Raw genomic sequence first — 15,894 nt, 5'->3', positions numbered from 1 at the left:
TTGTGAGATAGTTTTAGTTAACAAATAACAGAAATTTGCAATAATGTCCACTTCACAGTGAAATGGTGTATTATGAAAAATACAGGGGCTACCAAGAGAAAAAGATATTAGGTTAGAATGTATGGATTTTGTGTGGAGTTAGTGCACTATACATGATAATAGTTTAGCTAATGAAAAGAGAACAGTTTTTACTTTATGGCAGGCCATACATAAAACATACCCTGTGTGACACCCATGCCCTGGCCCAGCAATCAAGGAGCCACAATCCTCACCACTAACACAAGAGGGGGTGTCTCAGATGAGAGGAAAGGATAACAAATACACACAGTAAAGTGCAATTTCCCTTAAGAGCACACAGAGATCACAGTCCAGGGCTGGTCACTCCCTTGCTCCCCAGGTCCCCAATAAGACTCCCCACTGGCACAGCTATAGGGTCCAGATCTCAGCCTAGCTGGGCAAGCTAAAATCTCCAGCACCATCTCTGTCCAACCAGTGCTTCATGTCCCTGCCCAAGTAGCTGACACACACACTTTGAGATAAGAGGTTATACAACCACACAAACACTTCTGCCCCTTTTACCCAGACTATATGGTAGTACCCTGCCACCACCCAGCTAATTATCATCAGCTACTCAAAGGCCATTAAAAGGGTGTCCAATTATTACTGTGCAATATTATTATCCAATTGGTGTGACTACAGTCAAGGCTTATTAGAGTGGCTATGTACAGTTTTACCAAAGGCATACAAGTACTCTAAAGAGCTAAAATTATCTCTACACAAACCAGCCACAGTTAAAAAGTTTCAAAATATTTAATAAATAATTACAGCCACAAGACAATACTTTCTACTGTACATTGCTAGTCAAAAGTTCAGAGATCACACAGAAATACTTAAAATAAATCAGTAGTACAGTTCTGACATCACAGAAAAAAAACACTTAGTCTAATATTTTCTAATTCCTAGCTACTTCTAGAAGAAAACACAGTTCTAACATACTACTTACATAATGAGAGCATAAAGCAGTGCTGAGTTGGATAGTCAGACAGAAATGCTTAATCTCTGGTTCTCACTTTTTTAAATTGAAACTGCAATTCTGCTAAAACATTACATCATCTTTTTACACTTCCTGGAGTTCCCAGGCTGACAGAAACTGCATTTACATTCTTTTACACTTAAGAGCAATAAAGGACATTCCACATGTAAATTCTGGTCATTAACTTTAGCCTTAAAACAATAGGCAGGAAGCCTTCATCTAGCAGGACTGGAGCAGACTTGTAAAACATCAAAGGCAGTGATGAAATAATTTTAATTTCAAAGGACCAACAAGAAATGCTTGACTTAGCTTTCTTTACAACAGATGGCAATGTTGCCACAACATTCATATTTACAAATGATAGAATTATCTGCACAATTCTATCTGGCTAGGCTGGCAGCCTTCACCCATCTCTACCAGTCTTCACACCTTGATTGATAACTTTGGCAATAGTACTGATCCATTATGGGTTGTGGGAAGTTTGGCTCCTAGAACTTAAATTTTGCTTTCAATTTGTGTCCGTTATGAGCCATTTACTTCCTTTTTCCACAAAAAAAAAGCAATGGACAAATCCATGCCTGTTGAAAGCAGAACCACCTCTACCCACAGAAAATACATAAATTCAACTCCAGCAGGCCACTAGCCATACCCTCTTGAAACTGCAGCCAATCACTGAATTACTTTCATTATTTAGATCTAACAGAGTACCTTTCTGAAAGTGCAACATTAAAACTTGAAAAAGAAGGAAGTTTTCAATAGTAGTAACCTGGTCTTTTCAAAGTTTCAGACAAATACAGACACACACACACTCTCTTCTCTGAGGTATAATCATGCCCCCCCCTCAAAAAAAAAACAAAACACTATCACTTTTTTCTTTTTTTAGCTAATAAGCCAACTGACCTTTGCCCCATCCTAGCAATGCCTTTTAATCACAAGTGTATATTTAAGAACTATATATAGCCGTGCTAGCTTGAGTAATTGCGAAACCTCTGATGATCTAATAAAATATATTACATCACATTCCAGTGTTTGTGTATATTGAGAGCAACTAATAAGGCATAAGACTCATTGGGGAAGATACATATAAAACAAGAAAAAAAAGTGACTAGTATAACATATAAGGGAGTTAATGAATTAATTCTTAAAGATAGGGACAAGCTGCAGAGAATGACAGCAACTTTTGCTGAAGAAATAGATGAAAAATATGGGGAAATAGGTTTACTATGAAATGTGCAAACATTATAAGAAATTCCAATCAAAAGAATGACTTATGTCCGATTTCAGAATGCTGAAAAGGTCAGAATGTTGCAAACACACTTCCTGTTGCGAATTTGACCTTTGTCGACATCCGTGGACTGCAGATCTATACTGAACATCATGTCACCCCCCCTGCAGATTGTATAATCCAACTCTGAGATAACACTACAGTGGGAAAAGGTATATTTCTCGATCCGCACTGTACCATAATCTCTAGTAATAAGGTCGACTACATATGTACGAATGCAAAGTGTATTCTCTGAACTGGAGACTCGCAGACTTCGGCAAAATGGGATTCAGCCAACTGTAATTCGACATCCTGTGCTCTTTGAACCTTCATTCATTATTTGGATGATAAACTGGGGAAATTTATATATATATATATATATATATATATATATATATATATATATATTAAGGTTTACCATCAAAATGTGGAGTGCCCAGTGCTTGACACTGAATATCAGCGACACTTTTAAGTGGATCCCGTAATGCTGATCAGTCAAAATGTTACAAAAACACCAAAGTCGATATTTCCGACTGCTCTACACGAAAAACAAGTGCTAACATGGGTCAAAAAAGGGGGCGCGATATTGCAGTTCAGAACTTTTGTATTTGATTATTTGAATTTTTGCAGCACTCCTTTCCCAACTTACTCTGTCGGCAACGTTCCGTTCAAATATATGATAGTAAACCTATATATATATATATATATATATATATATATATATATATATATATATATATATCTCACACGCTCACACATATGTAAGATGTCCATATATATATATATATATATATATATATATATATATATATATATATATATATATATCACACACTCACATATATGTAAGATGCCCAGGTATGCTACAAAGTCATGACATTTAGGAAATCTGCAAACTTTATATGCCACAAAACACAGAGGCAAGATATTTTCAAATGTAGAAGTACATTGCTGGATCAGTGATGAGGAAGATTTAAGGACCTGGGAACTCATCTCCTCAATTCAAAGATGGTAAGTTTAAAGGATGAATTACACCAGTTGCTAATTGTAGTTCTTGCTTTAATAACTCAGATAAAGAAACATATGCTGCTCACTGTAAAAAAATGTAAATCACAAGTAATTATCTTGTTTTATTATCAATAACCAGAAACTGGAAGTCTGGAGAATACCAAAGGGAAACAGGCTGTTATTTACTGAAAGACAAATTACCATTACAGGAAAGTCAACAACATCCTGGGAGAAGTATATTGCTAAGGTGGCTACCTTGAAAAAAATATTGGACTTCAATTCTAGAATGATGTCTTATAGACAAGGATGGGTTTGAACCATGCAGAGGAGTGTACAAGATGGTTGCCACCTTTTCAAATCTCAAAAGTGGGAAGTGGGGGTGTGATCAAATGTATGACATCACTAAGGTTGTGGTGAACAGTGTAACAAAGACTGTGGGAGAAAAAATAAATTAAGCCAGGGTACTGGACGCCACTAAGCCCCCAGAAACCATGGTGTTTTAGATGCTCTGTTTTACATTTTAGTGTTTTTTCCCAACCTTTTGATCCAAAGATGGCCTGAGCAAAAATCACGGTTAAGGTAAGATTTTTTTTTCTTAAGAAATAAAATGCATCCATAGTTTAATGTTCAAGATATCTTCCAATATCTTGAGAAGACACTTAGAGTACATAAGTCATAGGTCTGAACAGTAAAATGCAACACAAAAGCAAGGGATATCTTGGAAGGCCTAGTAATATCACGTCATAAGCGAGTACCAAAGTTGTGTCATTTGCTATGCATACTACAACAATCCAAATAAACACCATACCATATCAGAAAGATAGCACGTCTGACAGCACTGCACTTTCTGTACATGGACTGTTACATCCCTTGCCTGTCCTACAGAGACTATGACCACAATTGATTCAGTTGATGGTGGCTGAGGTACACTCCACCACAAGCAAAAAGGTCAAAGTAAAATGAACATATCCTGATGTACTTTCCAACTACTCCATCAACTCTACCACTCCATGGTGCCATCTCAGAAAAAAAATATTGTAAAGATGTCTCTCTGCCTCTTTAGGCGGACATGTAAGCAACGGGCAGACTGTAGAGATGCAAGTCCACCCTTCCTCTGAATGAACTAACCCCACTAGGGTCCTGTTTTCTCACTCAGTGGTTCGTTATTATTATTATTATGTTTAACAATGCCTGGTAGTTAGTACTACAGATTAAGACTCTGGGCGGTTAACAAGCTATTTCCTGTAATGGAGGGTTAGAGGGTTTTGATTCCTTCCATCATCACCGTCTTACTGTGGAATCTTGAACAAGTCAGAGACAAGTCCAGTGAGTTGGCCTAGTTAACAAATGAATAAAAATGAGATAATGCATTGAGTAAACAAAATTAATTGCCTTAACTAATGAGATATCAGACCACAATGCATTCTTTTAGTAAATCGTCACTGAGTAACCATTTCCTACATAGACTTCCTTGCAATTTTACTGTCCGAAGCGGTTTCATTTATTTAATGCTAATACTGCACATCATGTAATATCTTGGACTACAATCATGGAATTTAAAACTACCTCAGATGCCCTATTGATAACTTAGCCAGGAATAAACCAAATGCAGTGAACACACTTCCAATCCCAGGTAAATGTATACTGTCTTATGAACTAATTAGTATTACTGTGTTTATTTACTTAACAGTAAGCAGTGCATAATTGCAGCTTCCTAATTTTCACCAATGCCCCAACCAGAAACTGGTAACTAGCCAGTTGTGAACCATCATCAATAATCACTGGTGTTTTAACTGAAGCAATATTTCTTCAATGCTATAAACCAACTGAAACTCATAGCATTATGACAACACACAAGGAGAAGTGCTACACAGTACTCAGAGATGGATGTCTAAGATGATGCTCAAGCTGGGTTTTGTTGTTGTGTCTTTCGGCTTTTCCCGGTTAGGGGTTGCCACAGCAGAACTCCGGTCCGCTAATGATTGGTAGTTGATTTTTACGTGCCGAGTTACCAGCCTTGACGTAAACATAATAAATCTGAAGAAAACCAATGATCTTATTTTGAACAGTTCCTGCTAAAGGTTACACTAAAAGTTGACCCCTTTGTTCGTCTACAGGGAGTTAAACGGGAATATTTTACTGCTTACTAGTGAAGATGAATTGCGATGTTTAGGAACAAAACCAAATAATAAAACATTATTTGGGAACACTCGCAATGGTGGTTAACAAAGGTGCACAGGAAAATATACCCAGCTTGATAATTTTGGGAGAAGTACCGTTATTTTATGCATAGAGGACAATTTGGTTCCTAGAATCCAATTTTTGCTTTCAATTTGTATCTTTTAATAAACATCTTTACTAAATTATCACATATGACACAGGCAATCTTACATTTATATAAATGAAAAACAAAGTTACACCACTTTAGTTGCAAACATTATACATCAGACACCACTGAAAAGCTGTTTTACTTCCTTTTTCCGCCAAAAAAAATTTCAAACAACCAAGTACCAAGCCAATGAATTCCGTAAGCAGGACAACCTCTACCGACAGAAAACATTTGACTTCAAATCCTGCAGGTCATTGGTCACACCCTAATAACTAAACTACTGTCACCATTTGGACCTAACAGAGTATCTCTCTCTCTCTAGGTCTGCATTGGTGACACAAGTGAATACAGAAGAAAGGTGAACAAGCATGGCTCTTACAAATAGAATGGCAAAAAAACAGTAATTGCTTGTCCCACCTTTTCATGGTGCTGGTGACGTGATGCAGCATTTGAAACTGACTGCGAATGTCCCGCTGACAGCCAGAAGGGCAGGAACCTTAGATTATAAAGCAATCATAGTATATTATTATTATTATTATGTTAACCTTTCTGTTAGGCAAGATGTGTAAATAGAAAATAAATCATCATATAATTTTGTTTCCTATTGGTCTGTTTTAATTTTTGTTCAGGTCTGAAAATTTATATTTAAATTTATATATAACCTTATCTGTTCTTGCAGTCATAATTAAACCACCTTAAATGTTTTGGCCACTATAAACTACAGATACTTTTACTAACTACAAATACTTTTACTAACTTAATATAGTTGCAATTTACACTATCTGTCTTCGTATCCAATCTCTCTTGCTTTCTTTATTTCTGCAGCTGAATAAACAGAATTGATTAAACAGTATTTTTACTTATGAGAATATACAAACAGAATTACTAAAAATCTAACACACTGTTTATTTTCTTGCATTGTATACCTCTATAATATATATTTGTCTTGTATATCTACTTCAGTTTGTATTGTGTAAAAACTTTCTTGACTTTCAAAGTTAAGCTGATGTTATGCAAACATTTCTGTGATTGTATGAAGCTTTTCTCCCCAGGCCTCCACTGAAAATGAGTCACTGGCCCAGTGGACTTTCCTGGTCAACAAATGTCAATAAATAATAATAAATAAATATATGATGTGAATGTTTATATTTCAATATTTAGGGCTCGTCTATAAGCATTAATTAATGGTATATGTGATGCTGTAAAGGTGAGAAGGACTAAATGAGAAAATCACACATGAAAAAGGAAGAGCTCAAAGCTGTGCACCAATATAGATAAATATCCAGTGTCAAAAACAGGCAATATTAACGTGATGGGATATTTTAAAATGACAAGCTGGAAAATCTGGTTCTGTTTACAGCTGAAAGATACTGCTTGCTGCACTAAGTATTTTGCATTAATAATACTAAAAATATGAAACTATAAATTATATGGATGTAAACAAGAACATGACGTAAACCTGTTCATGAAAAAAAAATGGAAAGCTCTTGAAAGCAATTTGTTGTGCTGGGAAAAATACACAGCTGAAGGCCCTTCTGATTCTAGATTAATGCAAACTCTTTCAGGCATAAGCTAAAAAGATATCAGAAACATGTTTGCAACATTTCAAGCCAACAGCTCATCAAAGAAGGGAGAGGAAGCCTGTGCTAGCTACTGACTCATCTAGAAAAAGAATTCATTCACATGCATGCCCACACGTTAAGCAATTATTCATAGTCAGGTCAGTCAGTTTAATGCATACTTCATTTCCCAAATGTTATCATCTGGAAGCTAACCCCAAATGCCATGACAATTTTCTTGCTACTTTCCTTAATTCAGATCATCTGCAGGCTTGGCAGTAATGATAACAATTCACATGGGCACCACTCACCTCTTCTGTGCTGTAGCTTTAGTTCTGCCCCCCCCACACACCAAAACATACACATTTGATTAATGATGCTCAAGACTTAAGTATTACTCTTAATGCCTTTATTCATTCGTGGGACACATATTGTACCTTTTTCTCATCTCTGAATTATGTAAACACCTGTATGCTCTTCTTATATAGGTATATGCACAGTTCATATTAAGTTACACTACTGCACAGTACAATAAAACTTGTGTCCAGCCTGAGATGTACTAATACATAACTGTGCAACTCAAAGTGCTACATTAAACGTGCAACAGAAGGAATATTTCAGAAGTAACAGCTTGGGTATTTTCATATTCCTAGAGTGTTCACATATCAGATAGCGATACAAGCTGCTATACTGTGATTAGAACCAGTATACCTGTTGGTCAGATTTAAGGTTATATCCTTCGATCTTTATTATACGTTAAACATTTTAGGTTTCAGTGTTTAACATCTTACTCTTATTATATTTCTTTTTGTCCAGATAATATTCTCCTTAGAAGTCTAGAATTACAAGTAAAACTTAAGATAAATATAAAAACGTGAGAACAATGGAAGAAAATGCTCAAAATAATTGTAATTAAGACTTACAGTTATCCTGAATAATACGCATTAGGTACTCTGCAGAAAGGTTTTTAAGTGCTCTTTTGTATGGTAAGCCCAGTCGATGTGGGAACATAAGTGAAGTATCAACCACTTTGCTGTGAAGAAGCTGGTAAAACAACAGAGCATTTTAGTAAGCCAGTGTGATATGAAAATGAACGACTTGTCTCCATCTCAAAATATACCGCATAACGTATTCCATTGAAATTATCCAAAAGGATGTGTCCTTTCCAAAACATGCTTGTATGCAAGGGCAAATGAGACACAAATACAGGACATAAAAAACACTACATAAATAGGATCTGGATACCACTACTGCATTTAATCTAACTTAAGTGCATAAAATGACCAGTACAGCCTCCACAGTAAACATTTAAACAATACAATCATATTTGATTTTTTTTGCCTTTCATTAACTGCTATGAATATCTGTATTGCAAACGTGCAAATCACACTTTCCAGAAACCTATTTAAAAGGAGTTTACATTAGGCTGTTACCATGTTAGTAGTTAACTTTTTGTCCATTTGTCTTTGTGAGCCAATTAATGCCATGCTAGAATCACCTGTTGTACTCAAAATATTTTTTGCTGCTGTGAATATTTAGTGTAGCTTTTCACTCCAGGTTCCCTCTATAACTGGATCCAGTCTGGCATACCTCTCAACTTTTTTGCTCAAAAATTCTGGATGAAGTAATTATGCACCCACATATGAATTGGTTTAGCAATATCCATATTTATGGGGACATGAGAAAATGAAATATTTAGAAGTATGAATTAAAAATGATTCTGGTATGGCAGCTAAGAATATTTGGAAAGAGACTAAACAAGAGAGAATACAAAAACTGAGAAAATGGAAGCTTTGTTACACTGATATGGATAGTAAGATACAAGCAGTTAAAATGCAAGTCCCATTAGCCATATACACAGGTCAAGCTTATTTTAATCAACCAGAGGAGAAGTTGTGGATAGCAATTAATAAAGAGCTGAAGGACTTTATCTGGGAGGGGAAGACAACAAGAGCCATGTGAGATAAGAGGATTCTTCTAGAAGAACAGGGCAGATTAGGATTAGTCGATTTGAAGGGGTATTTCAGAGCTACACAGTTAAGGCTCCTATACATAGCACAAGCAGAAACCTATAATTCAAAGTGAAAGGGATGATGATGATGAAACGGGGGGAGGCTCAAGAAGCAAGGAGAAATTGGGATTTTGGATGCAGACCTTTAAGTAGAACAACAATGATCATACAGAATATTATATTCATAAAGTAGCAGAAAGTATTCTAAGAACTAAACCAACATAGGAATGGAGAAAGGAGATTCTGCCAATAGAGATGACTGCAATTAGGGATACAGACAATAGGCAAGAAGGGGTTGGAATTTATGAGAGAAAACTGACAAAAGAACCAAGGTATTTGAAGCAAATAACTAGAGAGGGAAAGGTAATAGAATGGGAAGACGCCAATAATTTATTTGGACTGCAGGTTAGAGGCTGCCTTCCCCATCAAGGATGAATATCAGAGTAGAGGCAAAGAGAAAAAAATGGAGGGTCCTAAACAAAAAAACAGCACTTGTAGAGTTTTAGTAGAATACAGAACAGAAGCTGCCATTAAAAATGAATAATTAGTTCAGCATATAAAATATTACATGATAACTATAAGAATTAATCAGAGGAGGTTAGAAAGATTGGAAACAATGATGGGATATATGTATGTCTCCCAAATATGCAACAAAATCTAGAAGATTCAGGATTTTTGCTTGGAAATGTATACATAGATATTTTTATACCCCAAGTAGACTCCAGATAATTTTTCCTCAGGTAGACAACAAATGCTGGAGGTGTGATGGGGAAGAAAGAGGTAATTGGGAACATATTTTCTGGGAGTGTAATGAGTTGGCAGACTTTAAGGATTCCCTGCAAACTACTCTGTCATAGATACTGGGTCAGCAGATAGGTGCAACTAAGGAAATGATTTCTCTGAGCTATGATACAGAATTGGAATTGCCTAGACATAGTAAGGCCTTGCTGAGTCTAATTATGGTGGTTGCCAAAAAAAGCACTTACTAGAAAATGGAAATCAAAGAATAAACCAACTGTACTAGAAGTAGTGAATATAGTAACAGAGATAAAACAACTGAAATTGGGATCTTTTGAAAAGGGTAGGAGTGAATTATATAGGAAAAATGTGAATTGTGGAACAATACATACCGGGGAGGAATGAGGTTTAAAAGAAGACAGAATTTGAATGAGCCATGTAATATTTGACTTGACAATGATTAGGTGGATAAGTGATGTATAATGTTTGCAACTAAAATTGTCTCGATATGGTTTGTGATGTAAAATGTATGCAACTAAGATTGTGTAAATATGGTTTGTTTTCATTTCTATAAAGGCATGATTGCCTATGATAATTTAATAAAGATATTAAAAAAAAAAAATCAGGAATTTAGTTGCAGTTGTTTGGGGTTGAGTTTTATTAAACACCCCCTGATCCTCTGTGAGTAAATCCAGTCTGTGTACAATCCTTGTGGTAACTGGCCATGACCAGTTCCAAAAGAAGACAAACACTGTTCCCAAGGCCAGAAGGGAGTCAACACATGACCTATGAGAAGTACCCTATATGTTTCATGGAAAGGGTGGAAAAGCATACAGGAACATTCCTGTCCATGGAAAAGAAAAGTCATCTGTCTTAGAGGCCTTCTTGTGTCAAGTCCTGGAACATAATTTGGCCAGTTGACTGTTTAGCGGAGAAGCAAAAAAGTCTACCTGAGGGATTCCCCATAGATGGATCAAATCTTGGAAGACCCCCAGATTCAGTTCTTATTTGTGAGTTTTTGCCCTGGTCCTACTCAGCTTGTCAGTCACACATTTTATGCTCTGATGGAATGTAAGATGCTTGAAGAGAGACATTATGCTATTAAGCTTATATCCTATGCTAACATGGGTAGTTTGGATAAGGGTGGGGGGAGATATAGGTTCATAGGTAGGTACTAGGCTATTGGCCCTAGGGCCTATATAAGCCTAGACAAAGGTACCCTGGCTTTCGCCACCCAAGAAAATTATTTTCCTGTGCCACTGTCGAGCAGAGCCACATAAGTGATCCCCGGGGTGAATGTCCTATCTCCCATCCAATCATCAAGATTTTTCTTGAACAGTGCTAATGAGGAGCTTTGTTTGATATAGATAGGTAGTTTGTTCCAGAGTATGGGAAGTCTCTGGGACAGGCATCTATCCCTCCAGCATGTTCTGTTTATTGTGGTGACGAGGTTTAGGTCCCTAGAGCGTGTAGCTCGTAGGGATTGGGATTTCTTTAAGTGGAGCATGTCTAAAAGCTCTGGGTTGGACATAGCTTTGTGTGTTAGGCAGAGATCGCCTCTGAGTAGGCGATATGCAACGGAGTAAAGCTGCAGTTTTTTGAGACGGTCTGCATAGGGCATCTCGGAGGCTGGTAATCCTCTGTGAGGTATTTCTGTGGCCTTTCCAGTTGTTGTAGATGTCTTGTGAGGTACATACCAAAAGGGGCATTGTACTCTATAATGGGTCTAATGAGTGACGAGTAGAGGGGAACAATGACCTCTTTTTTCCTGGATGAGAAACCTTTTGTGATGAGGTGTGCCACATAGAAGGATTTCCTGACTACTGTGGCGATGTGATTATCAAAGGAGAGACTACTGTCCACCTGTGTCCCAAGGTCTCTTATCACACTTTCGGTGTTACATAGACTACCACCCATGTGGTAGTTCATGGGTACTGAGTTTTTACCAAAAGGAATGACAATGCACTTTTTGGCACTGAGCTTGAGGCCATAGCTTTGACACCAGGCATCTGTCTCAGCAAGGCCCTTTTGTAGGATGTTCACATCTTTTGGAGTTTTGATTATGGCTCCTAGTTTGCAGTCATCTGCAAACTTCATTAGCCAAAGACCTTCTGTGTTGGCCTGTACTTCAGAGAAGTAGATACCAAACAGGAGAGGACCCAGGACTGAACCCTGTGGTACTCCAGTTGTCACTGGTCTGAAGCTGGATTTGGAGTCTGCTACTTTCACAGTGTGGGTTCTGTCAGTGATCCAGTTGGCAACCCATCATGTGACATAGGGATTTATAACTAGTTTAGTGGGTTTATCTATAATTCCAGAGTGGGGGATGGTGTCAAAAGCCTTGGAGAGATCGAGATAGGCTGTGTGAACCACCTTACCCTCATCTACGGCTTTGGTGACGGCTTCAAAGAAGTCTATCAGGTTTAGTAGACATGATCTGCCTTTTACAAACCCGAACTGGGTGGGGTCCTGAGTTTGGAGATTACCAATGTCATTGTTTATAACTTCCATGATGATACGCTCCATAGCCTTGCAGACCAGGCTCGTTAGGCTAATGGGGCGGTAGTTTCTGGGGTCTGTGGTGGCTCCCCCTTTGTGGAGTGGGATAACTGTCACTGTGCGCCATTCAGTGGGCACACAGCCTGAGGTGAGGCTATGATTGAACATGGTACTTAGGTGGGGTGCCAGTTAGTTCTGTAGTTCATGTAGAACACAGCCTGGGATGTCATCAGGTCCCATGGATGCTGTGTTCTTGGCTTTGGATAGTGTGTTTTTTACCTGTGCAGCCTTGATTACAGGAACTTTGCATTCTTCTGGTATAGAGATGGGCCCTTTAGGGGATGACAGAGGGATAAAGTTAGCACTGAACCTATCTGCCAGGATGTTGGCAATATCTGTTGGTTCTGTATACTTAGTGCCATTGTGCTGTAACTCAGAGCAGATCTGAGTGTTGCCATTGAGATTCTTGACATAGCTATAGAATGCTTTGTGGTTGTCTTTAGAGTCAGTGGTGATTTTGTTTTCAAAACTAGCTTTGGAGGATTTTATGAGGGATCTCAGCTTCTTACTGAAGCTGACCAGGGAGTTTCTCCAATCATGGGATTTTACTCTTTTTTGCAACAGTTTCTTTCTTCTGTTGTAGAGTTTGTTTATGGCAAGGGACCACCAGATTGGCTTCCTTTTTTTGGAGGATAGCATCTTGGTTCTGTTGGGGATTGCACGATCCATGCACTCATGTAAGTGCATATAAAGTGCATTTGTGTAGGATTCAGCAGTCATACCTCTATTGTCCGTCAGCATGGGTGTCGTGAAGTTTGCCACTTCGGTCTTAAGAAGCGTGAAGTTGGCTTTGGAGAAATTTTTTACTGTGGTTTCCCTAATGGGGGGTGGGGGAGGGATGTGGATGTCTAGGGTTATTAGTTTATGGTCGGATCTGACCAACAAGGAATTGACCTCTGGTGTGGAGCACCTGTTGCCCATGTTGGTAATAACCAGGTCTAGGATATTGCTGCCCCTGGTGGGGGTGTGGTTAAGTTGATCCATGGCATTGGAATTTATGAATTCCAGAAAACGTTGAGCACAAGAGTTGGTACATGAGTAGTTTTCCCAGTTAATGGTAGGGTAGTTGAAATCGCCCATTATTAGGGTGTTAGGTTGTACCCTAATATTTTCCAGTGTATTAAGAAATGAGGAGTGGGAATCCCGGGGCATGGTGGGGGATCTGTAGCAAGCTACAATTTGGATTGCGGTCTTGCCCAGAGTTAGTTGCACTTGGATAATCTCGGATGCATTATGCTGAGCAACTAGCCTGGAGGTGTGGATATCCTTAATGAATATGGACACGCCTCCGCCTTTAGTGTTCGGTCCAGGTTAGGTGGCTGAAAGGTGTGGTATGAATTATAGCCTGGTAATGCAGGGGTACTCTCTGGAGCCTTGAACCAGGTCTCTGTCACTGCACAGATGCCGATGTTCTCCATTTTTAGGAGTGCCTCGAGAGAGTGCATTTTGAGGTTTAGACTTCTAGCATTGAGTAGCAATACCCTCAGATTCTTCTTGCCTGTACCTGTTAGGGTGGTGAATTTGTCATTTGAACCTTGGCTAAAAAAGGCACTATAGGGGTGGCTAGAGCCTTAGCCAGTATCCGGAATCCCAGGGGTGACAGGTGCAGGCCATCTCTGGCAAAGCATTGTGGCTTGTCGATCATGTCATCCCAGGCAGATAGATACTGGATCCCCTTAGAATGACACCAGAAGCTTAGCCAATTGTTGAAGTCAATCATTTTGTCCTTGTACTGTGGTATCATTCTGGATGATGGCAGGATGCTACTCAGGGCTAGGGTCATACCTGCCTGGGCTACAAGATCGGACAGCTCCTTCATGTCCCTTTTCATGTAGTCCAAGGAGGTATGTCTCAGGTCATTCACACCAACATGGACAATGACAGAGTCATATTTGTACTTGTTGTGGAGTGACCTGAGTGCATGCGTTATGTGGTGGATCCTGGCACTCGACAGGCAGCTGACAGTAACTTTCTCCTTGTTTAGCCTGGTGAGTGGAACATCAGTGTGCCTGACTATAAAGTCACCTATGACTAGAGTGTTGGGTACGTTGTTATGCCTTATGGGATGTGGTTGAGTGGCACACTGAGTTTGTGGGCTATGTGTCATTTGGGTTGTGTTGGGGGGTGGAGGTTGCTTGTGTTTCTGCTTTGGAGGTCCCTGTTGCTTGGGCAGGTTTTTACCGAGAGCTTCCGCAAATGTAGGTGTGTGTTTTGTGTTTCTATGTGTGTGTTTTGGTGGTGTAGGTTTTGAGGGACTATGTGCTGAGTGTGGTGTGGTGCAAGTGTTTACCTTCTCCTCCTGACTGTCTAGTCCAGTCTTGGGTGAAGAGAGCTTTGCTTCCAGTTTGGCTATATAAGTGCATCTCTCACAGGTTGTAGTGTTGGGTGGTAGGAGGAGAGGGTCGTCTGTGTACATGAGGCAATTAATGCATTGCACCAAGATGCCCAGATTCATCAGGTAGACAGGAGAAAACACCGGGGGCTGACCCTTAGAGATGCCTGGATAGGTGCTTATTTGTTAAGTACTAGAAACTGTTTTCCTCTAGACAGTGAGGAAAGTCGAGTGCTGTAGTAATTTGTAGCTTATTTAGTGCTTACAATAAGTTCTGAACAAGTGCTGAAACAAAAAACTGGCTAGTTCTAAGAAGCAAAATTAAGCTAGAAGGCTTCCCTCCAACACAGAAAGGCTTGGGCCCTAGAAGCCTACAAATAGTCCTGGACACAGCAAATCTATATCCAGGCTAGACTACCCACAGGAAAGGCAGGAAACAAGCTTAGGAAAAGTTTTTTTTTTAGTGGAAAGAGAGAAAGGAGTAGCAGAAACTAAGCTGATTGGCCTTCTCAAATGTTCTCCCTGTACTGGGTAGAATGACGTAATGACACTAGACTGGAAGGAGGGTCCCAGATCAAATTTACACTGGGGGCGGGCAACACCAGCTATAAAAACATTATAGCAACAGGGAAGGAGGAAACAAACTGCAGAAATGTTTCGCACAGCTGAAAAGCAGCAGTGAGCCTTTAAATGAAAATTTTAAACAGCTAAAGGAGCCTCTAGAAAAAAGAGTTTAACTGCAACAAGTTATCCCTCTTGCTTGTTTACATATTGTCTGTTAACCGTTGAAGAGGTCCAAGAACCACAGATGATTCAGACAGCTGAAAGCATTTAAAAGCGCAAGCATCTCATTTATGTTTGTGTGTTTTTATCTGTCTTCTTTATCCCAAAGTCCCTGTACTTTTATGCCCATTAACACTGATTCCCAAGCAAAGTCTGAGGCATCTACTGCAACTGACTGCTTCGGAGCAGGGCAGGAGAATGGGAGACCTGGGTTCTAAGAAATCTGGCAAGTCCACAAGGCACCAACTGATTTCCCTTTTCACAAATCCCAGTACTGG

At 39.0% G+C, this 15,894-nt stretch overlaps 1 protein-coding gene across 1 annotated transcript in view; it reads right to left on the bottom strand.

Moving 5' to 3' along the window:
* LOC122793438 (RNA exonuclease 1 homolog) overlaps positions 1 to 15,894 on the bottom strand; it is a 1,054,392-nt gene that overhangs the window by 51,570 nt on the left and 986,928 nt on the right. The window contains exon 16 of the mRNA XM_044061436.1: positions 8,117 to 8,237. Coding sequence (XP_043917371.1) covers positions 8,117 to 8,237 — 121 coding nt within the window. The remainder of the gene's footprint in view (positions 1 to 8,116; positions 8,238 to 15,894) is intronic.

This window comes from Protopterus annectens, chromosome 2.part0, assembly GCF_019279795.1.
Source record: "Protopterus annectens isolate FY-2018-M chromosome 2.part0, PAN1.0, whole genome shotgun sequence".
Lineage (NCBI taxonomy): Eukaryota > Metazoa > Chordata > Ceratodontiformes > Protopteridae > Protopterus > Protopterus annectens.
Note: the sequence above shows the minus strand (reverse complement) of the source record. Positions and strands in the feature narration are given on the sequence as shown.